At 50.7% G+C, this 27,500-nt stretch overlaps 1 protein-coding gene across 1 annotated transcript in view; it reads right to left on the minus strand.

Annotated features, from left to right (window-relative positions):
• Positions 1–4,629: 4,629 nt before the first annotated feature.
• Positions 4,630–27,500, minus strand: part of LOC123732578 (GRB2-related adapter protein-like) — a 31,753-nt gene continuing 8,882 nt past the window's right edge. Inside the window, 3 exon segments of the mRNA XM_045711843.1 lie at positions 4,630–4,781; positions 4,784–4,813; positions 5,422–5,582. Coding sequence (XP_045567799.1) covers positions 4,636–4,781; positions 4,784–4,813; positions 5,422–5,582 — 337 coding nt within the window. The 3' untranslated portion in view covers positions 4,630–4,635.

The following is a 27,500-nucleotide window of genomic DNA, read 5'->3' on the forward strand; positions in this document are numbered from 1 at the left end:
TCTCCAGTTGCTGTCTCTCTCCAATCTCTCTCCAGACTCTCTCCAGTCTCTCTCCAGTCTCTCTCCAGTCTCTCTCCAGTCTCTCTCCAGCTGCTGTCTCTCTCAGTCTCTCTCCAGACTCTCTCCAGTCTCTCTCCAGTCTCTCTCCAGTCTCTCTCCAGCTGCTGTCTCTCTCCAGTCTCTCTCCAGACTCTCTCCAGTCTCTCTCCAGTCTCTCTCCAGTCTCTCTCCAGCTGCTGTCTCTCTCCAGTCTCTCTCCAGTCTCTCTCCAGTCTCTCTCCAGCTGCTGTCTCTCTCCAGTCTCTCTCCAGTCTCTCTCCAGTCTCTCTCCAGTCTCTCTCCAGTCTCTCTCCAGTCTCTCTCCAGTCTTTCTCCAGCTGCTGTCTCTCTCCAGTCTCTCTCCAGTCTTTCTCCAGCTGCTGTCTCTCTCCAGTCTCTCTCCAGCTGCTGTCTCTCTCCAGTCTCTCTCCAGACTCTCTCCAGTCTCTCTCCAGTCTCTCTCCAGTCTCTCTCCAGTCTCTCTCCAGCTGCTGTCTCTCTCCAGTCTCTCTCCAGACTCTCTCCAGTCTCTCTCCAGTCTCTCTCCAGTCTCTCTCCAGTTGCTGTCTCTCTCCAGTCTCTCTCCAGACTCTCTCCAGTCTCTCTCCAGTCTCTCTCCAGTCTCTCTCCAGTCTCTCTCCAGCTGCTGTCTCTCTCCAGTCTCTCTCCAGACTCTCTCCAGTCTCTCTCCAGTCTCTCTCCAGTCTCTCTCCAGCTGCTGTCTCTCTCCAGTCTCTCTCCAGACTCTCTCCAGTCTCTCTCCAGTCTCTCTCCAGTCTCTCTCCAGTCTCTCTCCAGTCTCTCTCCAGCTGCTGTTCTCTCCAGTCTCTCTCCAGTCTCTCTCCAGTCTCTCTCCAGACTCTCTCCAGTCTCTCTCCAGTCTCTCTCCAGTCTCTCTCCAGTCTCTCTCCATTCTCTCTCCACTCTCTCCTCAGTCTCTCTCCAGTCTCTCTCCAGTCTCTCTCCAGTCTCTCTCCAGTCTCTCTGTCTCTCCTCTCATTTTAATATCAGTCAGTAGTTTGATTGACAAGTCAGTGATATATGGGCGGGGCAGTGGTAGATGGGGCGGGGTTCGTTGTAGATGGGGCGGGGCAGGGGCAGATGGGGGTGGGGCAGTGGTAGATGGGGCGGGGTTCGTTGTAGATGGGGCGGGGTCATTGGTAGATGGGGCGGGGCAGATGGGGGTGGGGTCCGTTGTAGATGGGGCGGGGTCCATTGTAGATGGGGAGGGGTCCGTTGTAGATGGGGCGGGTTCCGTTGTAGATGGGGCGGGGTCATTGGTAGACGGCCTGGACATACTCCGGGGGAAGAATCCGACGCGTCCATGACAACGGCCTCTCCAGCGCAGCGAATCGGAACAGTCGAGCAGGTCGATGATATCACCGCGGAGGAAGCGTAGCTGGGAGGGTGGTGGGGGGTGAAGTCAAACAGAGCGTGGGCGTGGTGGGGGAGCTGGAGGGGGGTACAGGACAGGGTTAGACCAATGATGAATACAAACCCTGACAGACTGCTGTTACCGTGTTGTCCTGACAGACTGCTGTTACCGTGTTGTCCTGACAGACTGCTGTTACCGTGTTGTCCTTTACAGACTGCTGTTACCGTGTTGTCCTGACAGACTGCTGTTACCGTGTTGTCCTGACAGACTGCTGTTACCGTGTTGTCCTGACAGACTGCTGTTACCGTGTTGTCCTTTACAGACTGCTGTTACCGTGTTGTCCTGACAGACTGCTGTTACCGTGTTGTCCTGACAGACTGCTGTTACCGTGTTGTCCTGACAGACTGCTGTTACCGTGTTGTCCTGACAGACTGCTGTTACCGTGTTGTCCTGACAGACTGCTGTTACCGTGTTGTCCTGACAGACTGCTGTTACCGTGTTGTCCTGACAGACTGCTGTTACCGTGTTGTCCTGACAGACTGCTGTTACCGTGTTGTCCTTTACAGACTGCTGTTACCGTGTTGTCCTGACAGACTGCTGTTACCGTGTTGTCCTGACAGACTGCTGTTACCGTGTTGTCCTGACAGACTGCTGTTACCGTGTTGTCCTGACAGACTGCTGTTACCGTGTTGTCCTTTACAGACTGCTGTTACCGTGTTGTCCTGACAGACTGCTGTTACCGTGTTGTCCTGACAGACTGCTGTTACCGTGTTGTCCTTTACAGTGTTTGGTACAGCAGGTGTGTTGTTCACTAACTCACTAACACAGTCATCTCTTACTGCTACAGAGAACACAGGGCACACACACACACACACACACACACACACACACACACACACACACACACACACACACACACACACACACACACACACACACACACACACACACACACACACACACACACACACACAGGTCCTAGTGGAATGTGTGGTGTGAGTGGCATCAGTGTTGCTCTGCTCTCTGGTCCATATTCCACAGTGAGATGGCTTTTCTCCTGGAGGCTCCTCAGCTCTCTGGTCCTCTCATGTCTCCCCTGATGGCATTTTTTCCTCTGTCTCTCTCCAGTCTCTCTCCAGCTGCTGTCTCTCTCCAGTCTCTCTCCAGTCTCTCTCCAGTCTCTCTCCAGTCTCTCTCCAGTCTCTCTCCAGTCTCTCTCCAGCTGCTGTCTCTCTCCAGTCTCTCTCCAGTCTCTCTCCAGTCTCTCTCCAGTCTCTCTCCAGTCTCTCTCCAGCTGCTGTCTCTCTCCAGTCTCTCTCCAGTCTCTCTCCAGTCTCTCTCCAGTCTCTCTCCAGTCTCTCTCCAGCTGCTGTCTCTCTCCAGTCTCTCTCCAGTCTCTCTCCAGTCTCTCTCCAGCTGCTGTCTCTCTCCAGTCTCTCTCCAGTCTCTCTCCAGTCTCTCTCCAGTCTCTCTCCAGCTGCTGTCTCTCTCCAGTCTCTCTCCAGTCTCTCTCCAGTCTCTCTCCAGACTCTCTCCAGTCTCTCTCCAGACTCTCTCCAGTCTCTCTCCAGTCTCTCTCAGTCTCTCTCCAGACTCTCTCCAGTCTCTCTCCAGTCTCTCTCCAGTGTCTCTCCAGTCTCTCTCCAGTCTCTCTCCAGACTCTCTCCAGTCTCTCTCCAGTCTCTCTTCAGTCTCTCTCCAGTCTCTCTCCAGTCTCTCTCCAGTCTCTCTTCAGTCTCTCTCTAGTCTCTCCAGTCTCTCTCCAGTCTCTCTCCAGTCTCTCTCCAGTCTCTCTCCAGTCTCTCTCCAGCTGCTGTCTCTCTCCAGTCTCTCTCCAGTCTCTCTCCAGTCTCTCTCCAGTCTCTCTCCAGTCTCTCTTCAGTCTCTCTCCAGTCTCTCTCCAGTCTCTCTCCAGTCTCTCTTCAGTCTCTCTCTAGTCTCTCCAGTCTCTCTCCAGTCTCTCTCCAGTCTCTCTTCAGTCTCTCTCCAGTCTCTCTCCAGTCTCTCTCCAGTCTCTCTTCAGTCTCTCTCCAGTCTCTCTCCAGTCTCTCTCCAGTCTCTCTCTAGTCTCTCCAGTCTCTCTCCAGTCTCTCTTCAGTCTCTCTCCAGTCTCTCTCTAGTCTCTCCAGTCTCTCTCCAGTCTCTCTCCAGTCTCTCTCCAGTCTCTCCAGTCTCTCTTCAGTCTCTCTCTAGTCTCTCCAGTCTCTCTCCAGTCTCTCTCCAGTCTCTCTTCAGTCTCTCTCCAGTCTCTCTCCAGTCTCTCTCCAGTCTCTCTCCAGTCTCTCTTCAGTCTCTCTCCAGTCTCTCTCCAGTCTCTCTCCAGTCTCTCTCCCAGACTCTCTCCAGTCTCTCTCCAGACTCTCTCCAGTCTCTCTCCAGTCTCTCTTCAGTCTCTCTTCAGTCTCTCTCCAGTCTCTCTCTAGTCTCTCCAGTCTCTCTCCAGTCTCTCTCCAGTCTCTCTCCAGTCTCTCTTCAGTCTCTCTCCAGTCTCTCTCCAGTCTCTCTCCAGTCTCTCTCCAGACTCTCTCCAGTCTCTCTCCAGACTCTCTCCAGTCTCTCTCCAGTCTCTCTTCAGTCTCTCTTCAGTCTCTCTCCAGTCTCTCTCTAGTCTCTCCAGTCTCTCTCCAGTCTCTCTCCAGTCTCTCTTCAGTCTCTCTCCAGTATCTCTCCAGTCTCTCTCCAGTCTCTCTCCAGTCTCTCTCCAGTCTCTCTTCAGTCTCTCTCCAGTCTCTCTCCAGTCTCTCTCCAGTCTCTCTCCAGTCTCTCTTCAGTCTCTCTCCAGTCTCTCTCCAGTCTCTCTCCAGTCTTTCTCCAGTCTCTCTCCAGTCTCTCTCTAGTCTCTCCAGTCTCTCTCCAGTCTCTCTTCAGTCTCTCTCCAGTCTCTCCTCAGTCTCTCTCCAGTCTCTCTTCAGTCTCTCTGTCTTTCTGTCTCTCCTCTCATTTTAATATGGTCTGTCCCGGTCCCAGAGTCTGTGTTCAATCATGACAGGTCAGTGGTAGATGGGGGTGGAGTCAGTAGTTTGATTGACAGGTCAGTGGTAGATGTGTGTGGAGTCAGTAGTTTGATTGACAGGTCAGTGATATATGGGCGGGGCCGTAGTAGATGGGGGCGGGGCAGATGGGGGTGGGGGTGGGGTCCATTGTAGATGGGGGTGGGGTCATTGGTAGATGGGGTGGGGTTCGCTGTAGATGGGGCGGGGTCCGTTGTAGATGGGGCGGGGTCATTGGTAGACGGCCTGGACATACTCCGGGGGGAAGAATCCGACGCGTCCATGACAACGGCCTCTCCAGCGCAGCGAATCGGAACAGTCGAGCAGGTCGATGATATCACCGCGGAGGAAGCGTAGCTGGGAGGGGTGGTGGGGGTGAAGTCAAACAGAGCGTGGGCGTGGTGGGGAGCTGGAGGGGGGTACAGGACAGGGTTAGACCAATGATGAATACAAACCCTGCTGATGCTATGCACGTCTCAGACCAGGCTAGTAATGTTCAGACCAGGCTAGTAATGTTCAGACCAGGCTAGTACTGTTCAGACCAGGCTGGTACTGTTCAGACCAGGCTGGTACTGTTCAGACCAGGCTAGTATTGTTCATACCAGGCTAGTACTGTTCAGACCAGGCTAGTACTGTTCAGACCAGGCTAGTACTGTTCAGACCAGGCTAGTAATGTTCAGACCAGGCTAGTAATGTTCAGACCAGGCTAGTAATGTTCAGACCAGGCTAGTATTGTTCAGACCAGGCTAGTAATGTTCAGACCAGGCTAGTAAGAGAGGGGTGGTAGAGACAGAGAGAGAGAAATAACAGAATAGAGAGGGTAGAGAGAGGTAGAGAGACGAGAGAGAGAGAGAGAGAGAGAGACAGAGAGAGAGAGAGGAAGGTTGAGAGAGAGAGGTAGAGAGGTAGAGAGAGAGAGGTAGAGAGGTAGAGAGAGAGAGAGAGAGAGAGAGAGAGAGAGAGAGACAGAGAGATTAATTGAAATGTAATTGATATGTTCAGTTGTTACCCTGGCACATTGTTCTGGGTCTCGTAGGACGACGATTCCCTCCTTGGCGATGCTGTTGCTATGATAGAACTCCACCATCTGGTTCAGAGAGAAGAACATCTCCTCCCAAACAAAGTACTGTCCTGACCTGTCCTGGAGCACCTTGAAGTGCTGCACATGGTCCCCATAACTAGAGGGAGACAGGGGGAGAGAGAGAGAGAGAGACAGAGAGACAGAGAGAGGAGGAGAGAGAGGAGAGAGAGAGAGAGAGAGAGAGAGGAGGAAGAGGAGGAAGAGAGAGAGGAGGAAGAGAGAGAGACAGAGAGACAGAGAGACAGAGAGAGAGGAGGAAGAGAGAGAGAGAGAGAGAGAGCACACTATTAGCACACTACCCCTATGTTAAGAGAGGGGGGGTTAACGAGGGGTGGAAACTCAGGATACTAGACAACGAAGACTCAGCTAATATAAATCTCTATAAGTCTGGAACAGTAATGGTACAGGGTAACCCCCCCCCCAAACAGGTTCAGCTGGACTCCCACCTAATCAAAGAATCAGCCTCTCTTGAGAAAGATACCTCCCCCAGCCCCGAACGGGTCAGACCAGACCTCTTCATTATACAACCCCCACAGACGAGCCACCCCAGACCTCTTCATTATATAACCCCCACAGACCAGCCACCCCCAGACCTCTTCATTATACAACCCCCACAGACCAGCCACCCCCAGACCTCTTCATTATATAACCCCACAGACCAGCCACCCCCAGACCTCTTCATTATACAACCCCCACAGACCAGCCACCCCCAGACCTCTTCATTATACAACCCCCACAGACCAGCAACCCCCAGACCTCTTCATTATATAACCCCCACAGACAAGCCACCCCCAGACCTCTTCATTATATAACCCCCACAGGCCAGCAACCCCCAGACCTCTTCATTATATAACCCCCACAGACGAGCCACCCCCAGACCTCTTCATTATATAACCCCCACAGATGAGCCACCCCCAGACCTCTTCATTATATAACCCCCACAGGCCAGCAACCCCCAGACCTCTTCATTATATAACCCCCCACAGACGAGCCACCCCCAGACCTCTTCATTATATAACCCCCACAGACGAGCCATCCCCAGACCTCTTCATTATATAACCCCCACAGACGAGCCACCCCAGACCTCTTCATTATACAACCCCCACAGACGAGTCACCCCCAGACCTCTTCATTATACAACCCCCACAGACGAGTCACCCCAGACCTCTTCATTATATAACCCCCACAGACGAGCCACCCCCAGACCTCTACATTATATAACCCCCACAGACGAAGTCACCCCCAGACCTCTTCATTATATAACCCCCACAGACAAGCCACCCCCAGATCTCTACATTATATAACCCCCACAGACGAGTCACCCCCAGACCTCTTCATTATATAACCCCCACAGACAAGCCACCCCAGACCTCTTCAATATACAACCCTCCCAGACCAGGGAGACTCCCCTCCCCTCCCCTCCCAGACCAGGGAGACTCCCCTCCCCTCCCAGACCAGGGAGACACCCTCCCTCCCCTCCCAGACCAGGGAGACTCCCCTCCCAGACCAGGGAGACTCCTCCCAGACCAGGGAGACTCCCCTCCCAGACCAGGGAGCCTCCCCTCCCTCCCAGACCAGGGAGACTCCCCTCCCAGACCAGGGAGACTCCCCTCCCAGACCAGGGAGCCTCCCTCCCCTCCCAGACCAGGGAGACTCCCCTCCCAGACCAGGGAGACTCCCCTCCCCTCCCAGACCAGGGAGACTCCCCTCCCCTCCCCTCCCAGACCAGGGAGACTCCCCTCCCAGACCAGGGAGACTCCCCTCCCAGACCAGGGAGACTCCCTCCCCTCCCAGACCAGGGAGACTCCTCCCAGACCAGGGAGACTCCCTCCCCTCCCAGACCAGGGAGACTCCCCTCCCCTCCCAGACCAGGGAGACTCCCTCCCCTCCCCTCCCAGACCAGGGGAGACTCCCCTCCCCTCTTCTCCCAGACCAGGAGACTCCCCTCCCCTCCCAGACCAGGGAGACTCCCCTCCCCTCTTCTCCCAGACCAGGGAGACCCCTCCCAGACCAGGGAGACTCCCTCCCCTCTTCTCCCAGACCAGGGAGACTCCCCTCCCCCTCCCAGACCAGGGAGACTCCCCTCCCTCCCCTCCTAGACCAGGAGACTCCCTCCCCTCCCCTCCTAGACCAGGGAGACTCCCCCCTCCCAGACCAGGGAGACTCCCCTCCCCTCCCAGACCAGGGAGACTCCCTCCCCTCCCCTCCTAGACCAGGGAGACTCCCCTCCCCTCCCAGACCAGGGAGACTCCCTCCCCTCCCCCTCCCAGACCAGGGAGACTCCCCCCCCCTCTTCTCCCAGACCAGGGAGACTCCCCCTCCCCTCCCAGACCAGGGAGACTCCCCACCCCTCCCAGACCTGTGGGACACCCCCCTAAGCCAACCATGCCCACACCCAATTTAGGCCCCCTCAGATCAGACCCATGCCCCCCCCCCCCAAAGAGGACCTCATTATAAATATCCTCCTGTGTGCTACCTATATCCCCCCCACTAGAATCCCCATACTATAACGATGCCAGCTTCTCCATCCTACCTATATCCCCCCCAATATAATCCCCCATACTATAACGATGCCAGCTTCTCCATCCTACCTATATCCCCCACTAGAATCCCCCATACTATAATGAAGACAGCTTCTCCATCCTACCTATATCCCCCACTAGAATCCCCCATACTATAACGATGCCAGCTTCTCCATCCTGGAGGGGGAAATCAATCATTCCCTCCCCAAATATGCCCCCTTAGACACAACTATGACAAAAACAACTAACAAAAATGGGTGACAACTCCTGCAGCTCTGTCGCACGCTGGGTATGTACATAGTCTACTTTATCACTGAGATCACCCCAGAGTCTCTCAGAGCGTTCACAGTCAGTCCACTGACACCCCTATCAGATCACAGCTAAATCACAGTCTACTTTAACAGAGAAATACTCAATCATGAGGCATCAAAGCCAAAGGAACTGAGTAACATAAAGAAATGCTATAGATGGAAGGAAAGTAGTGTGGAAACCTACCAAACAACAATTAGGCAACGACAAATTCAATCCCTTCTAGAACAACTTCCTGGACAAAACGTTCCACTGTAATAGTGAAGGTGTAAACTTGGCAGTAGAAAATGTTAACAGTATATTTGACCTCTCAGCTTCCCTCCATCAAATCTAAAAAAAAAAATGTCAAACAGAAAACTGAAGAAAATTAACAACAATGACAAATGTTTTGATGAAGAATGCAAAAACCTATGAAAGAAATGGAGAAACCTGTCCAACCCCAAAAAACACAGAGAACCAGAAAACCCCCCTGAGTCCACGTCTTCTTCTATGGTGAATCACTAAAACAATTACAGAAATACCCTAAAAGAAGGAACGTCATAAATCTATCCAAAATGGAGATGTATAAACCACTTCTCCAATCTATCTATAACGAAGAACAAACAGCAAAAACATATAAATGATCAAATACAAATCTTAGAATCAACTATTAAAGACCAGAAGCCACTGGATTCTCCAATTACATTGAATGAACTACAGGACAAAACACAAACCCTCCAACACCAAAAGGCCTGTGGTGTTGATGGGATCCTCAATGAAATGATAAAATATACAGACCACAAATTCCAATTGGCTATACTTAAACTCTTTAACATCATCCTCAGCTCTGGCATCTTCCCCCGATATTTTGGAACCAAGGACTGATCACCTCAATCCACAAAAGTGGAGATAAATTTGACTCCAAAAACTGGCCTGGTCCTAGATGACTTGGTAGAGCGGTGTGAGGAATCACACTTGGTCCTCAATACCAGTAAGACCAAAGAGATGTGTGTATAGACTTCAGGAAGTGTACAACACCTACCACTGTAACATCTATATCAGAGGTCAGGACATAGAGAGTGTAGAGGAATAGAGATATCTGTGTGTCCTCTTGGACAATAAGTTTCAGTGGTGTAAATGTACAGACCTGATCTACAACAAGAGCCAACAGAGATTGTACTTTCTCAAAAAGCTGGGATATTTTTAAAGTAGACTGTACTGACTGTGTTTTATCTAATCTTTCATTGAGAGTATTTTAACTTTTTGTATTGTTTTGTTGGTTTGGCAATGCCACTGTCAGCCAGAGAAATTTGCTGAGAAGGATTATTACCACAGCAAGCAAGGTACTTGGAGTGAAACAGACAGGCCTGGATGAGATCTTTAAGGTCAGGTCCATCAGCAAGCCACCCCTGTACCTGGACGTTGAACTACTCCCCTCTGGGTGCAGGTATAGGGCACCCCTCAGCAGGAAAAACACAACTAGACAATCATTTATGCCAGGTGTGATATCCCTCCTAAATAGCTCGGGCTAATGTTCCTATAGACCCAGTAAGGCTAACAGGCTAATGTTCCTATCCACCCAGTAAGGCCAGCAGGCTAATGTTCCTATCCACCCAGTAAGGCCAGCAGGCTAATGTTCCTATCCACCCAGTAAGGCTAACAGGCTAATGTTCCTATCCACCCAGTAAGGCCAGCAGGCTAATGTTCCTATCCACCCAGTAAGGCTAACAGGCTAATGTTCCTATCCACCCAGTAAGGCTAACAGGCTAATGTTCCTATCCACCCAGTAAGGCTAACAGGCTAATGTTCCTATCCACCCAGTAAGGCCAGCAGGCTAATGTTCCTATCCACCCAGTAAGGCTAACAGGCTAATGTTCCTATCCACCCAGTAAGGCCAGCAGGCTAATGTTCCTATCCACCCAGTAAGGCTAACAGGCTAATGTTCCTATCCACCCAGTAAGGCCAGCAGGCTAATGTTCCTATCCACCCAGTAAGGCTAACAGGCTAATGTTCCTATCCACCCAGTAAGGCCAGCAGGCTAATGTTCCTATCCACCCAGTAAGGCTAACAGGCTAATGTTCCTATCCACCCAGTAAGGCCAGCAGGCTAATGTTCCTATCCACCCAGTAAGGCTAACAGGCTAATGTTCCTATCCACCCAGTAAGGCCAGCAGGCTAATGTTCCTATCCACCCAGTAAGGCCAGCAGGCTAATGTTCCTATCCACCCAGTAAGGCTAACAGGCTAATGTTCCTATCCACCCAGTAAGGCTAACAGGCTAATGTTCCTATCCACCCAGTAAGGCCAGCAGGCTAATGTTCCTATAGACCCAGTAAGGCTAACAGGCTAATGTTCCTATCCACCCAGTAAGGCTAACAGGCTAATGTTCCTATCCACCCAGTAAGGCTAACAGGCTAATGTTCCTATCCACCCAGTAAGGCCAGCAGGCTAATGTTCCTATCCACCCAGTAAGGCCAGCAGGCTAATGTTCCTATCCACCCAGTAAGGCCAGCAGGCTAATGTTCCTATCCACCCAGTAAGGCCAGCAGGCTAATGTTCTTATAGACCCAGTAAGGCCAGCAGGCTAATGTTCCTATCCACCCAGTAAGGCCAGCAGGCTAATGTTCCTATCCACCCAGTAAGGCTAACAGGCTAATGTTCCTATCCACCCAGTAAGGCTAACAGGCTAATGTTCCTATCCACCCAGTAAGGCCAGCAGGCTAATGTTCCTATCCACCCAGTAAGGCCAGCAGGCTAATGTTCCTATAGACCCAGTAAGGCCAGCGGGCTAATGTTCCCTATCCACCCAGTAAGGCCAGCAGGCTAATGTTCCTATAGACCCAGTAAGGCCAGCAGGCTAATGTTCCTATCCACCCAGTAAGGCCAGCGGGCTAATGTTCCTATCCACCCAGTAAGACCAGCGGGCTAATGTTCCTATCCACCCAGTAAGGCCAGCAGGCTAATGTTCCTATCCACCCAGTAAGGCCAGCAGGCTAATGTTCCTATCCACCCAGTAAGGCCAGCAGGCTAATGTTCCTATCCACCCAGTAAGGCCAGCAGGCTAATGTTCCTATCCACCCAGTAAGGCCAGCAGGCTAATGTTCCTATCCACCCAGTAAGGCTAACAGGCTAATGTTCCTATCCACCCAGTAAGGCTAACAGGCTAATGTTCCTATAGACCCAGTAAGGCCAGCAGGCTAATGTTCCTATCCACCCAGTAAGGCTAACAGGCTAATGTTCCTATCCACCCAGTAAGGCTAACAGGCTAATGTTCCTATCCACCCAGTAAGGCCAGCAGGCTAATGTTCCTATAGACCCAGTAAGGCTAACAGGCTAATGTTCCTATCCACCCAGTAAGGCCAGCAGGCTAATGTTCCTATCCACCCAGTAAGGCCAGCAGGCTAATGTTCCTATCCACCCAGTAAGGCTAGCAGGCTAATGTTCCTATCCACCCAGTAAGGCTAACAGGCTAATGTTCCTATCCACTCAGTAAGGCTAACAGGCTAATGCTCCTATCCACCCAGTAAGGCTAACAGGCTAATGTTCCTATCCACCCAGTAAGGCTAACAGGCTAATGTTCCTATCCACCCAGTAAGGCCAAAAGGCTAATGTTCCTATAGACCCAGTAAGGCTAACAGGCTAATGTTCCTATCCACCCAGTAAGGCTAACAGGCTAATGTTCCTATCCACCCAGTAAGGCCAGCAGGCTAATGTTCCTATCCACCCAGTAAGGCCAGCAGGCTAATGTTCCTATCCACCCAGTAAGGCTAACAGGCTAATGTTCCTATCCACCCAGTAAGGCCAGCAGGCTAATGTTCCTATCCACCCAGTAAGGCTAACAGGCTAATGTTCCTATCCACCCAGTAAGGCCAGCAGGCTAATGTTCCTATCCACCCAGTAAGGCCAGCAGGCTAATGTTCCTATAGACCCAGTAAGGCTAACAGGCTAATGTTCCTATCCACCCAGTAAGGCCAGCAGGCTAATGTTCCTATAGACCCAGTAAGGCCAGCAGGCTAATGTTCCTATCCACCCAGTAAGGCCAGCAGGCTAATGTTCCTATCCACCCAGTAAGGCTAACAGGCTAATGTTCCTATCCACCCAGTAAGGCTAACAGGCTAATGTTCCTATCCACCCAGTAAGGCTAACAGGCTAATGTTCCTATCCACCCAGTAAGGCCAGCAGGCTAATGTTCCTATCCACCCAGAAAGGCCAGCAGGATAATGTTCCTATCCACCCAGTAAGGCCAGCAGGCTAATGTTCCTATCCACCCAGTAAGATCAGCAGGCTAATGTTCCTATCCACCCAGTAAGGCCAGCAGGCTAATGTTCCTATAGACCCAGTAAGGCCAGCGGGCTAATGTTCCTATCCACCCAGTAAGGCCAGCAGGCTAATGTTCCTATAGACCCAGTAAGGCCAGCAGGCTAATGTTCCTATCCACCCAGTAAGGCCAGCAGGCTAATGTTCCTATCCACCCAGTAAGACCAGCGGGCTAATGTTCCTATCCACCCAGTAAGGCCAGCAGGCTAATGTTCCTATCCACCCAGTAAGGCTAACAGGCTAATGTTCCTATCCACCCGGTAAGGTTGGCAGGCTAATGTTCCTATCCACCCAGTAAGGCTAACAGGCTAATGTTCCTATCCACCCAGTAAGGCCAGCAGGCTAATGTTCCTATAGACCCAGTAAGGCTAGCAGGCTAATGTTCCTATAGACCCAGTAAGGCTAACAGGCTAATGTTCCTATCCACCCAGTAAGGCTAACAGGCTAATGTTCCTATCCACCCAGTAAGGCCAGCAGGCTAATGTTCCTATCCACCCAGTAAGGCTAACAGGCTAATGTTCCTATCCACCCAGTAAGGCTAACAGGCTAATGTTCCTATCCACCCAGTAAGGCTAACAGGCTAATGTTCCTATCCACCCAGTAAGGCTAACAGGCTAATGTTCCTATCCACCCAGTAAGGCCAGCAGGCTAATGTTCCTATCCACCCAGTAAGGCTAACAGGCTAATGTTCCTATCCACCCAGTAAGGCCAGCAGGCTAATGTTCCTATCCACCCAGTAAGGCTAACAGGCTAATGTTCCTATCCACCCAGTAAGGCCAGCAGGCTAATGTTCCTATCCACCCAGTAAGGCTAACAGGCTAATGTTCCTATCCACCCAGTAAGGCCAGCAGGCTAATGTTCCTATCCACCCAGTAAGGCCAGCAGGCTAATGTTCCTATCCACCCAGTAAGGCTAACAGGCTAATGTTCCTATCCACCCAGTAAGGCTAACAGGCTAATGTTCCTATCCACCCAGTAAGGCCAGCAGGCTAATGTTCCTATAGACCCAGTAAGGCTAACAGGCTAATGTTCCTATCCACCCAGTAAGGCTAACAGGCTAATGTTCCTATCCACCCAGTAAGGCCAGCAGGCTAATGTTCCTATCCACCCAGTAAGGCCAGCAGTCTAATGTTCCTATCCACCCAGTAAGGCCAGCAGGCTAATGTCCTATCCACCCAGTAAGGCCAGCAGGCTAATGTTCCTATAGACCCAGTAAGGCCAGCAGGCTAATGTTCCTATCCACCCAGTAAGGCCAGCAGGCTAATGTTCCTATCCACCCAGTAAGGCTAACAGGCTAATGTTCCTATCCACCCAGTAAGGCTAACAGGCTAATGTTCCTATCCACCCAGTAAGGCCAGCAGGCTAATGTTCCTATCCACCCAGTAAGGCCAGCAGGCTAATGTTCCTATAGACCCAGTAAGGCCAGCGGGCTAATGTTCCCTATCCACCCAGTAAGGCCAGCAGGCTAATGTTCCTATAGACCCAGTAAGGCCAGCAGGCTAATGTTCCTATCCACCCAGTAAGGCCAGCGGGCTAATGTTCCTATCCACCCAGTAAGACCAGCGGGCTAATGTTCCTATCCACCCAGTAAGGCCAGCAGGCTAATGTTCCTATCCACCCAGTAAGGCCAGCAGGCTAATGTTCCTATCCACCCAGTAAGGCCAGCAGGCTAATGTTCCTATCCACCCAGTAAGGCCAGCAGGCTAATGTTCCTATCCACCCAGTAAGGCCAGCAGGCTAATGTTCCTATCCACCCAGTAAGGCTAACAGGCTAATGTTCCTATCCACCCAGTAAGGCTAACAGGCTAATGTTCCTATAGACCCAGTAAGGCCAGCAGGCTAATGTTCCTATCCACCCAGTAAGGCCAGCAGGCTAATGTTCCTATCCACCCAGTAAGGCTAGCAGGCTAATGTTCCTATCCACCCAGTAAGGCTAACAGGCTAATGTTCCTATCCACTCAGTAAGGCTAACAGGCTAATGCTCCTATCCACCCAGTAAGGCTAACAGGCTAATGTTCCTATCCACCCAGTAAGGCTAACAGGCTAATGTTCCTATCCACCCAGTAAGGCCAAAGGCTAATGTTCCTATAGACCCAGTAAGGCTAACAGGCTAATGTTCCTATCCACCCAGTAAGGCTAACAGGCTAATGTTCCTATCCACCCAGTAAGGCCAGCAGGCTAATGTTCCTATCCACCCAGTAAGGCCAGCAGGCTAATGTTCCTATCCACCCAGTAAGGCTAACAGGCTAATGTTCCTATCCACCCAGTAAGGCCAGCAGGCTAATGTTCCTATCCACCCAGTAAGGCTAACAGGCTAATGTTCCTATCCACCCAGTAAGGCCAGCAGGCTAATGTTCCTATCCACCCAGTAAGGCCAGCAGGCTAATGTTCCTATAGACCCAGTAAGGCTAACAGGCTAATGTTCCTATCCACCCAGTAAGGCCAGCAGGCTAATGTTCCTATAGACCCAGTAAGGCCAGCAGGCTAATGTTCCTATCCACCCAGTAAGGCCAGCAGGCTAATGTTCCTATCCACCCAGTAAGGCTAACAGGCTAATGTTCCTATCCACCCAGTAAGGCTAACAGGCTAATGTTCCTATCCACCCAGTAAGGCTAACAGGCTAATGTTCCTATCCACCCAGTAAGGCCAGCAGGCTAATGTTCCTATCCACCCAGAAAGGCCAGCAGGATAATGTTCCTATCCACCCAGTAAGGCCAGCAGGCTAATGTTCCTATCCACCCAGTAAGATCAGCAGGGTAATGTTCCTATCCACCCAGTAAGGCCAGCAGGCTAATGTTCCTATAGACCCAGTAAGGCCAGCGGGCTAATGTTCCTATCCACCCAGTAAGGCCAGCAGGCTAATGTTCCTATAGACCCAGTAAGGCCAGCAGGCTAATGTTCCTATCCACCCAGTAAGGCCAGCAGGCTAATGTTCCTATCCACCCAGTAAGACCAGCGGGCTAATGTTCCTATCCACCCAGTAAGGCCAGCAGGCTAATGTTCCTATCCACCCAGTAAGGCTAACAGGCTAATGTTCCTATCCACCCAGTAAGGTTGGCAGGCTAATGTTCCTATCCACCCAGTAAGGCTAACAGGCTAATGTTCCTATCCACCCAGTAAGGCCAGCAGGCTAATGTTCCTATCCACCCAGTAAGACCAGCGGGCTAATGTTCCTATCCACCCAGTAAGGCCAGCAGGCTAATGTTCCTATCCACCCAGTAAGGCTAACAGGCTAATGTTCCTATCCACCCAGTAAGGCTAACAGGCTAATGTTCCTATCCACCCAGTAAGGCTAACAGGCTAATGTTCCTATCCACTCAGTAAGGCTAGCAGGCTAATGTTCCTATCCACCCAGTAAGGCTAGCAGGCTAATGTTCCTATCCACCCAGTAAGGCTAACAGGCTAATGTTCCTATCCACCCAGTAAGGCCAGCAGGCTAATGTTCCTATCCACCCAGTAAGGCCAGCAGGCTAATGTTCCTATCCACCCAGTAAGGCCAGCAGGCTAACGTTCCTATCCACCCAGTAAGGCTAACAGGCTAATGTTCCTATCCACCCAGTAAGGCCAGCAGGCTAATGTTCCTATCCACCCAGTAAGGCCAGCAGGCTAATGTTCCTATCCACCCAGTAAGGCCAGCAGGCTAATGTTCCTATCCACCCAGTAAGGCTAACAGGCTAATGTTCCTATCCACCCAGTAAGGCTAACAGGCTAATGTTCCTATCCACCCAGTAAGGCCAGCAGGCTAATGTTCCTATAGACCCAGTAAGGCTAACAGGCTAATGTTCCTATCCACCCAGTAAGGCTAACAGGCTAATGTTCCTATCCACCCAGTAAGGCCAGCAGGCTAATGTTCCTATCCACCCAGTAAGGCCAGCAGGCTAATGTTCCTATAGACCCAGTAAGGCTAACAGGCTAATGTTCCTATCCACCCAGTAAGGCCAGCAGGCTAATGTTCCTATAGACCCAGTAAGGCCAGCAGGCTAATGTTCCTATCCACCCAGTAAGGCCAGCAGGCTAATGTTCCTATCCACCCAGTAAGGCTAACAGGCTAATGTTCCTATCCACCCAGTAAGGCTAACAGGCTAATGTTCCTATCCACCCAGTAAGGCCAGCAGGCTAATGTTCCTATCCACCCAGAAAGGCCAGCAGGATAATGTTCCTATCCACCCAGTAAGGCCAGCAGGCTAATGTTCCTATCCACCCAGTAAGATCAGCAGGCTAATGTTCCTATCCACCCAGTAAGGCTAACAGGCTAATGTTCCTATCCACCCAGTAAGGCTAACAGGCTAATGTTCCTATCCACCCAGTAAGGCCAGCAGGCTAATGTTCCTATCCACCCAGTAAGGCTAACAGGCTAATGTTCCTATCCACCCAGTAAGGCTAACAGGCTAATGTTCCTATCCACCCAGTAAGGCCAGCAGGCTAATGTTCCTATCCACCCAGTAAGGCTAGCAGGCTAATGTTCCTATCCACCCAGTAAGGCTAACAGGCTAATGTTCCTATCCACCCAGTAAGGCTAACAGGCTAATGTTCCTATCCACCCAGTAAGGCTAACAGGCTAATGTTCCTATCCACCCAGTAAGGCCAGCAGGCTAATGTTCCTATCCACCCAGTAAGGCTAACAGGCTAATGTTCCTATCCACCCAGTAAGGCTAACAGGCTAATGTTCCTATCCACCCAGTAAGGCTAACAGGCTAATGTTCCTATCCACCCAGTAAGGCCAGCAGGCTAATGTTCCTATCCACCCAGTAAGGCCAGCAGGCTAATGTTCCTATCCACCCAGTAAGGCCAGCAGGCTAATGTTCCTATAGACCCAGTAAGGCCAGCGGGCTAATGTTCCTATCCACCCAGTAAGGCCAGCAGGCTAATGTTCCTATCCACCCAGTAAGGCCAGCAGGCTAATGTTCCTATAGACCCAGTAAGGCCAGCGGGCTAATGTTCCTATCCACCCAGTAAGGCCAGCAGGCTAATGTTCCTATAGACCCAGTAAGGCTAACAGGCTAATGTTCCTATCCACCCAGTAAGGCCAGCAGGCTAATGTTCCTATAGACCCAGTAAGGCCAGCAGGCTAATGTTCCTATCCACCCAGTAAGGCCAGCAGGCTAATGTTCCTATCCACCCAGTAAGGCTAACAGGCTAATGTTCCTATCCACCCAGTAAGGCTAACAGGCTAATGTTCCTATCCACCCAGTAAGGCTAACAGGCTAATGTTCCTATCCACCCAGTAAGGCCAGCAGGCTAATGTTCCTATCCACCCAGAAAGGCCAGCAGGATAATGTTCCTATCCACCCAGTAAGGCCAGCAGGCTAATGTTCCTATCCACCCAGTAAGATCAGCAGGCTAATGTTCCTATCCACCCAGTAAGGCCAGCAGGCTAATGTTCCTATAGACCCAGTAAGGCCAGCGGGCTAATGTTCCTATCCACCCAGTAAGGCCAGCAGGCTAATGTTCCTATAGACCCAGTAAGGCCAGCAGGCTAATGTTCCTATCCACCCAGTAAGGCCAGCAGGCTAATGTTCCTATCCACCCAGTAAGACCAGCGGGCTAATGTTCCTATCCACCCAGTAAGGCCAGCAGGCTAATGTTCCTATCCACCCAGTAAGGCTAACAGGCTAATGTTCCTATCCACCCAGTAAGGTTGGCAGGCTAATGTTCCTATCCACCCAGTAAGGCTAACAGGCTAATGTTCCTATCCACCCAGTAAGGCCAGCAGGCTAATGTTCCTATAGACCCAGTAAGGCTAGCAGGCTAATGTTCCTATAGACCCAGTAAGGCTAACAGGCTAATGTTCCTATCCACCCAGTAAGGCTAACAGGCTAATGTTCCTATCCACCCAGTAAGGCCAGCAGGCTAATGTTCCTATCCACCCAGTAAGGCTAACAGGCTAATGTTCCTATCCACCCAGTAAGGCTAACAGGCTAATGTTCCTATCCACCCAGTAAGGCTAACAGGCTAATGTTCCTATCCACCCAGTAAGGCTAACAGGCTAATGTTCCTATCCACCCAGTAAGGCCAGCAGGCTAATGTTCCTATCCACCCAGTAAGGCTAACAGGCTAATGTTCCTATCCACCCAGTAAGGCCAGCAGGCTAATGTTCCTATCCACCCAGTAAGGCTAACAGGCTAATGTTCCTATCCACCCAGTAAGGCCAGCAGGCTAATGTTCCTATCCACCCAGTAAGGCTAACAGGCTAATGTTCCTATCCACCCAGTAAGGCCAGCAGGCTAATGTTCCTATCCACCCAGTAAGGCCAGCAGGCTAATGTTCCTATCCACCCAGTAAGGCTAACAGGCTAATGTTCCTATCCACCCAGTAAGGCTAACAGGCTAATGTTCCTATCCACCCAGTAAGGCCAGCAGGCTAATGTTCCTATAGACCCAGTAAGGCTAACAGGCTAATGTTCCTATCCACCCAGTAAGGCTAACAGGCTAATGTTCCTATCCACCCAGTAAGGCCAGCAGGCTAATGTTCCTATCCACCCAGTAAGGCCAGCAGTCTAATGTTCCTATCCACCCAGTAAGGCCAGCAGGCTAATGTCCTATCCACCCAGTAAGGCCAGCAGGCTAATGTTCCTATAGACCCAGTAAGGCCAGCAGGCTAATGTTCCTATCCACCCAGTAAGGCCAGCAGGCTAATGTTCCTATCCACCCAGTAAGGCTAACAGGCTAATGTTCCTATCCACCCAGTAAGGCTAACAGGCTAATGTTCCTATCCACCCAGTAAGGCCAGCAGGCTAATGTTCCTATCCACCCAGTAAGGCCAGCAGGCTAATGTTCCTATAGACCCAGTAAGGCCAGCGGGCTAATGTTCCCTATCCACCCAGTAAGGCCAGCAGGCTAATGTTCCTATAGACCCAGTAAGGCCAGCAGGCTAATGTTCCTATCCACCCAGTAAGGCCAGCGGGCTAATGTTCCTATCCACCCAGTAAGACCAGCGGGCTAATGTTCCTATCCACCCAGTAAGGCCAGCAGGCTAATGTTCCTATCCACCCAGTAAGGCCAGCAGGCTAATGTTCCTATCCACCCAGTAAGGCCAGCAGGCTAATGTTCCTATCCACCCAGTAAGGCCAGCAGGCTAATGTTCCTATCCACCCAGTAAGGCCAGCAGGCTAATGTTCCTATCCACCCAGTAAGGCTAACAGGCTAATGTTCCTATCCACCCAGTAAGGCTAACAGGCTAATGTTCCTATAGACCCAGTAAGGCCAGCAGGCTAATGTTCCTATCCACCCAGTAAGGCCAGCAGGCTAATGTTCCTATCCACCCAGTAAGGCTAGCAGGCTAATGTTCCTATCCACCCAGTAAGGCTAACAGGCTAATGTTCCTATCCACTCAGTAAGGCTAACAGGCTAATGCTCCTATCCACCCAGTAAGGCTAACAGGCTAATGTTCCTATCCACCCAGTAAGGCTAACAGGCTAATGTTCCTATCCACCCAGTAAGGCCAAAAGGCTAATGTTCCTATAGACCCAGTAAGGCTAACAGGCTAATGTTCCTATCCACCCAGTAAGGCTAACAGGCTAATGTTCCTATCCACCCAGTAAGGCCAGCAGGCTAATGTTCCTATCCACCCAGTAAGGCCAGCAGGCTAATGTTCCTATCCACCCAGTAAGGCTAACAGGCTAATGTTCCTATCCACCCAGTAAGGCCAGCAGGCTAATGTTCCTATCCACCCAGTAAGGCTAACAGGCTAATGTTCCTATCCACCCAGTAAGGCCAGCAGGCTAATGTTCCTATCCACCCAGTAAGGCCAGCAGGCTAATGTTCCTATAGACCCAGTAAGGCTAACAGGCTAATGTTCCTATCCACCCAGTAAGGCCAGCAGGCTAATGTTCCTATAGACCCAGTAAGGCCAGCAGGCTAATGTTCCTATCCACCCAGTAAGGCCAGCAGGCTAATGTTCCTATCCACCCAGTAAGGCTAACAGGCTAATGTTCCTATCCACCCAGTAAGGCTAACAGGCTAATGTTCCTATCCACCCAGTAAGGCTAACAGGCTAATGTTCCTATCCACCCAGTAAGGCCAGCAGGCTAATGTTCCTATCCACCCAGAAAGGCCAGCAGGATAATGTTCCTATCCACCCAGTAAGGCCAGCAGGCTAATGTTCCTATCCACCCAGTAAGATCAGCAGGCTAATGTTCCTATCCACCCAGTAAGGCCAGCAGGCTAATGTTCCTATAGACCCAGTAAGGCCAGCGGGCTAATGTTCCTATCCACCCAGTAAGGCCAGCAGGCTAATGTTCCTATAGACCCAGTAAGGCCAGCAGGCTAATGTTCCTATCCACCCAGTAAGGCCAGCAGGCTAATGTTCCTATCCACCCAGTAAGACCAGCGGGCTAATGTTCCTATCCACCCAGTAAGGCCAGCAGGCTAATGTTCCTATCCACCCAGTAAGGCTAACAGGCTAATGTTCCTATCCACCCAGTAAGGTTGGCAGGCTAATGTTCCTATCCACCCAGTAAGGCTAACAGGCTAATGTTCCTATCCACCCAGTAAGGCCAGCAGGCTAATGTTCCTATCCACCCAGTAAGACCAGCGGGCTAATGTTCCTATCCACCCAGTAAGGCCAGCAGGCTAATGTTCCTATCCACCCAGTAAGGCTAACAGGCTAATGTTCCTATCCACCCAGTAAGGCTAACAGGCTAATGTTCCTATCCACCCAGTAAGGCTAACAGGCTAATGTTCCTATCCACTCAGTAAGGCTAGCAGGCTAATGTTCCTATCCACCCAGTAAGGCTAGCAGGCTAATGTTCCTATCCACCCAGTAAGGCTAACAGGCTAATGTTCCTATCCACCCAGTAAGGCCAGCAGGCTAATGTTCCTATCCACCCAGTAAGGCCAGCAGGCTAATGTTCCTATCCACCCAGTAAGGCCAGCAGGCTAACGTTCCTATCCACCCAGTAAGGCTAACAGGCTAATGTTCCTATCCACCCAGTAAGGCCAGCAGGCTAATGTTCCTATCCACCCAGTAAGGCCAGCAGGCTAATGTTCCTATCCACCCAGTAAGGCCAGCAGGCTAATGTTCCTATCCACCCAGTAAGGCTAACAGGCTAATGTTCCTATCCACCCAGTAAGGCTAACAGGCTAATGTTCCTATCCACCCAGTAAGGCCAGCAGGCTAATGTTCCTATAGACCCAGTAAGGCTAACAGGCTAATGTTCCTATCCACCCAGTAAGGCTAACAGGCTAATGTTCCTATCCACCCAGTAAGGCCAGCAGGCTAATGTTCCTATCCACCCAGTAAGGCCAGCAGGCTAATGTTCCTATAGACCCAGTAAGGCTAACAGGCTAATGTTCCTATCCACCCAGTAAGGCCAGCAGGCTAATGTTCCTATAGACCCAGTAAGGCCAGCAGGCTAATGTTCCTATCCACCCAGTAAGGCCAGCAGGCTAATGTTCCTATCCACCCAGTAAGGCTAACAGGCTAATGTTCCTATCCACCCAGTAAGGCTAACAGGCTAATGTTCCTATCCACCCAGTAAGGCCAGCAGGCTAATGTTCCTATCCACCCAGAAAGGCCAGCAGGATAATGTTCCTATCCACCCAGTAAGGCCAGCAGGCTAATGTTCCTATCCACCCAGTAAGATCAGCAGGCTAATGTTCCTATCCACCCAGTAAGGCTAACAGGCTAATGTTCCTATCCACCCAGTAAGGCTAACAGGCTAATGTTCCTATCCACCCAGTAAGGCCAGCAGGCTAATGTTCCTATCCACCCAGTAAGGCTAACAGGCTAATGTTCCTATCCACCCAGTAAGGCTAACAGGCTAATGTTCCTATCCACCCAGTAAGGCCAGCAGGCTAATGTTCCTATCCACCCAGTAAGGCTAGCAGGCTAATGTTCCTATCCACCCAGTAAGGCTAACAGGCTAATGTTCCTATCCACCCAGTAAGGCTAACAGGCTAATGTTCCTATCCACCCAGTAAGGCTAACAGGCTAATGTTCCTATCCACCCAGTAAGGCCAGCAGGCTAATGTTCCTATCCACCCAGTAAGGCTAACAGGCTAATGTTCCTATCCACCCAGTAAGGCTAACAGGCTAATGTTCCTATCCACCCAGTAAGGCTAACAGGCTAATGTTCCTATCCACCCAGTAAGGCCAGCAGGCTAATGTTCCTATCCACCCAGTAAGGCCAGCAGGCTAATGTTCCTATCCACCCAGTAAGGCCAGCAGGCTAATGTTCCTATAGACCCAGTAAGGCCAGCGGGCTAATGTTCCTATCCACCCAGTAAGGCCAGCAGGCTAATGTTCCTATCCACCCAGTAAGGCCAGCAGGCTAATGTTCCTATAGACCCAGTAAGGCCAGCGGGCTAATGTTCCTATCCACCCAGTAAGGCCAGCAGGCTAATGTTCCTATAGACCCAGTAAGGCCAGCAGGCTAATGTTCCTATCCACCCAGTAAGGCCAGCAGGCTAATGTTCCTATCCACCCAGTAAGGCCAGCGGGCTAATGTTCCTATCCACCCAGTAAGGCCAGCAGGCTAATGTTCCTATCCACCCAGTAAGGCTAACAGGCTAATGTTCCTATCCACCCAGTAAGGCTAGCAGGCTAATGTTCCTATCCACCCAGTAAGGCTAACAGGCTAATGTTCCTATCCACCCAGTAAGGCCAGCAGGCTAATGTTCCTATAGACCCAGTAAGGCTAACAGGCTAATGTTCCTATCCACCCAGTAAGGCCAGCAGGCTAATGTTCCTATCCACCCAGTAAGGCCAGCAGGCTAATGTTCCTATCCACCCAGTAAGGCTAGCAGGCTAATGTTCCTATCCACCCAGTAAGGCTAACAGGCTAATGTTCCTATCCACTCAGTAAGGCTAACAGGCTAATGCTCCTATCCACCCAGTAAGGCTAACAGGCTAATGTTCCTATCCACCCAGTAAGGCTAACAGGCTAATGTTCCTATCCACCCAGTAAGGCCAGCAGGCTAATGTTCCTATAGACCCAGTAAGGCTAACAGGCTAATGTTCCTATCCACCCAGTAAGGCCAGCAGGCTAATGTTCCTATCCACCCAGTAAGGCTAGCAGGCTAATGTTCCTATCCACCCAGTAAGGCTAACAGGCTAATGTTCCTATCCACCCAGTAAGGCCAGCAGGCTAATGTTCCTATCCACCCAGTAAGGCTAGCAGGCTAATGTTCCTATCCACCCAGTAAGGCTAACAGGCTAATGTTCCTATCCACCCAGTAAGGCTAACAGGCTAATGTTCCTATCCACCCAGTAAGGCTAACAGGCTAATGTTCCTATCAACCCAGTAAGGCCAGCAGGCTAATGTTCCTATACACCCAGTAAGGCTAACAGGCTAATGTTCCTATCCACCCAGTAAGGCTAACAGGCTAATGTTCCTATCCACCCAGTAAGGCTAACAGGCTAATGTTCCTATCCACCCAGTAAGGCCAGCAGGCTAATGTTCCTATCCACCCAGTAAGGCTAACAGGCTAATGTTCCTATCCACCCAGTAAGGCCAGCAGGCTAATGTTCCTATCCACCCAGTAAGGCTAACAGGCTAATGTTCCTATCCACCCAGTAAGGCCAGCAGGCTAATGTTCCTATCCACCCAGTAAGGCCAGCAGGCTAATGTTCCTATCCACCCAGTAAGGCTAACAGGCTAATGTTCCTATCCACCCAGTAAGGCTAACAGGCTAATGTTTCTATCCACCCAGTAAGGCCAGCAGGCTAATGTTCCTATCCACCCAGTAAGGCTAACAGGCTAATGTTCCTATCCACCCAGTAAGGCTAGCAGGCTAATGTTCCTATCCACCCAGTAAGGCTAACAGGCTAATGTTCCTATCCACCCAGTAAGGCCAGCAGGCTAATGTTCCTATCCACCCAGTAAGGCTAACAGGCTAATGTTCCTATCCACCCAGTAAGGCTAACAGGCTAATGTTCCTATCCACCCAGTAAGGCTAACAGGCTAATGTTCCTATCCACCCAGTAAGGCCAGCAGGCTAATGTTCCTATCCACCCAGTAAGGCTAACAGGCTAATGTTCCTATCCACCCAGTAAGGCCAGCAGGCTAATGTTCCTATCCACCCAGTAAGGCTAACAGGCTAATGTTCCTATCCACCCAGTAAGGCCAGCAGGCTAATGTTCCTATCCACCCAGTAAGGCCAGCAGGCTAATGTTCCTATCCACCCAGTAAGGCTAACAGGCTAATGTTCCTATCCACCCAGTAAGGCTAACAGGCTAATGTTTCTATCCACCCAGTAAGGCCAGCAGGCTAATGTTCCTATCCACCCAGTAAGGCTAACAGGCTAATGTTCCTATCCACCCAGTAAGGCTAGCAGGCTAATGTTCCTATCCACCCAGTAAGGCTAACAGGCTAATGTTCCTATCCACCCAGTAAGGCTAACAGGCTAATGTTCCTATCAACCCAGTAAGGCCAGCAGGCTAATGTTCCTATACACCCAGTAAGGCTAACAGGCTAATGTTCCTATCCACCCAGTAAGGCTAACAGGCTAATGTTCCTATCCACCCAGTAAGGCTAACAGGCTAATGTTCCTATCCACCCAGTAAGGCCAGCAGGCTAATGTTCCTATCCACCCAGTAAGGCTAACAGGCTAATGTTCCTATCCACCCAGTAAGGCCAGCAGGCTAATGTTCCTATCCACCCAGTAAGGCTAACAGGCTAATGTTCCTATCCACCCAGTAAGGCCAGCAGGCTAATGTTCCTATCCACCCAGTAAGGCCAGCAGGCTAATGTTCCTATCCACCCAGTAAGGCTAACAGGCTAATGTTCCTATCCACCCAGTAAGGCTAACAGGCTAATGTTTCTATCCACCCAGTAAGGCCAGCAGGCTAATGTTCCTATCCACCCAGTAAGGCTAACAGGCTAATGTTCCTATCCACCCAGTAAGGCTAGCAGGCTAATGTTCCTATCCACCCAGTAAGGCTAACAGGCTAATGTTCCTATCCACCCAGTAAGGCCAGCAGGCTAATGTTCCTATCCACCCAGTAAGGCTAACAGGCTAATGTTCCTATCCACCCAGTAAGGCTAACAGGCTAATGTTCCTATCCACCCAGTAAGGCTAACAGGCTAATGTTCCTATCCACCCATAAGGCAATCAGGCTAATGTTCCTATCCACCCAGTAAGGCCAGCAGGCTAATGTTCCTATCCACCCAGTAAGGCTAACAGGCTAATGTTCCTATCCACCCAGTAAGGCTAACAGGCTAATGTTCCTATCCACCCAGTAAGGCTAACAGGCTAATGTTCCTATCCACCCAGTAAGGCTAACAGGCTAATGTTCCTATCCACCCAGTAAGGCTAACAGGCTAATGTTCCTATCCACCCAGTAAGGCTAACAGGCTAATGTTCCTATCCACCCAGTAAGGCTAACAGGCTAATGTTCCTATCCACCCAGTAAGGCCATCAGGCTAATGTTCCTATCCACCCAGTAAGGCTAACAGGCTAATGTTCCTATCCACCCAGTAAGGCTAACAGGCTAATGTTCCTATCCACCCAGTAAGGCCAGCAGGCTAATGTTCCTATCCACCCAGTAAGGCTAACAGGCTAATGTTCCTATCCACCCAGTAAGGCTAACAGGCTAATGTTCCTATCCACCCAGTAAGGCTAACAGGCTAATGTTCCTATCCACCCAGTAAGGCTAACAGGCTAATGTTCCTATCCACCCAGTAAGGCTAACAGGCTAATGTTCCTATAGACCCAGTAAGGCTAACAGGCTAATGTTCCTATCCACCCAGTAAGGCTAACAGGCTAATGTTCCTATCCACCCAGTAAGGCCAGCAGGCTAATGTTCCTATCCACCCAGTAAGGCCAACAGGCTAATGTTCCTATCCACCCAGTAAGGCTAACAGGCTAATGTTCCTATCCACCCAGTAAGGCCAGCAGGCTAATGTTCCTATCCACCTAGTAAGACCAGCAGGCTAATGTTCCTATAGACCCAGTAAGGCTAACAGGCTAATGTTCCTATCCACCCAGTAAGGCTAAAAGGCTAATGTTCCTATCCACCCAGTAAGGCTAACAGGCTAATGTTCCTATCCACCCAGTAAGGCTAACAGGCTAATGTTCCTATCCACCCAGTAAGGCCAGCAGGCTAATGTTCCTATCCACCCAGTAAGGCTAACAGGCTAATGTTCCTATCCACCCAGTAAGGCCAGCAGGCTAATGTTCCTATCCACCCAGTAAGGCCAGCAGGCTAATGTTCCTATCCACCCAGTAAGGCTAACAGGCTAATGTTCCTATCCACCCAGTAAGGCTAACAGGCTAATGTTCCTATCCACCCAGTAAGGCTAACAGGCTAATGTTCCTATCCACCCAGTAAGGCTATCAGGCTAATGTTCCTATCCACCCAGTAAGGCTAACAGGCTAATGTTCCTATCCACCCAGTAAGGCCAGCAGGCTAATGTTCCTATCCACCCAGTAAGGCTAACAGGCTAATGTTCCTATCCACCCAGTAAGGCTAACAGGCTAATGTTCCTATCCACCCAGTAAGGCCAGCAGGCTAATGTTCCTATCCACCCAGTAAGGCTAGCAGGCTAATGTTCCTATCCACCCAGTAAGGCTAACAGGCTAATGTTCCTATCCACCCAGTAAGGCTAGCAGGCTAATGTTCCTATCCACCCAGTAAGGCTAGCAGGCTAATGTTCCTATCCACCCAGTAAGGCTAACAGGCTAATGTTCCTATCCACCCAGTAAGGCCAGCAGGCTAATGTTCCTATCCACCCAGTAAGGCCAGCAGGCTAATCTTCCTATAGACCCAGTAAGGCTAGCAGGCTAATGTTCCTATCCACCCAGTAAGGCCAGCAGGCTAATGTTCCTATCCACCCAGTAAGGCTAGGAGGCTAATGTTCCTATCCACCCAGTAAGGCTAACAGGCTAATGTTCCTATCCACCCAGTAAGGCTAGCAGGCTAATGTTCCTATCCACCCAGTAAGGCTAACA

The sequence above is a fragment of the Salmo salar genome, unplaced genomic scaffold, assembly GCF_905237065.1.
Source record: "Salmo salar unplaced genomic scaffold, Ssal_v3.1, whole genome shotgun sequence".
Classification (NCBI taxonomy): domain Eukaryota; kingdom Metazoa; phylum Chordata; class Actinopteri; order Salmoniformes; family Salmonidae; genus Salmo; species Salmo salar.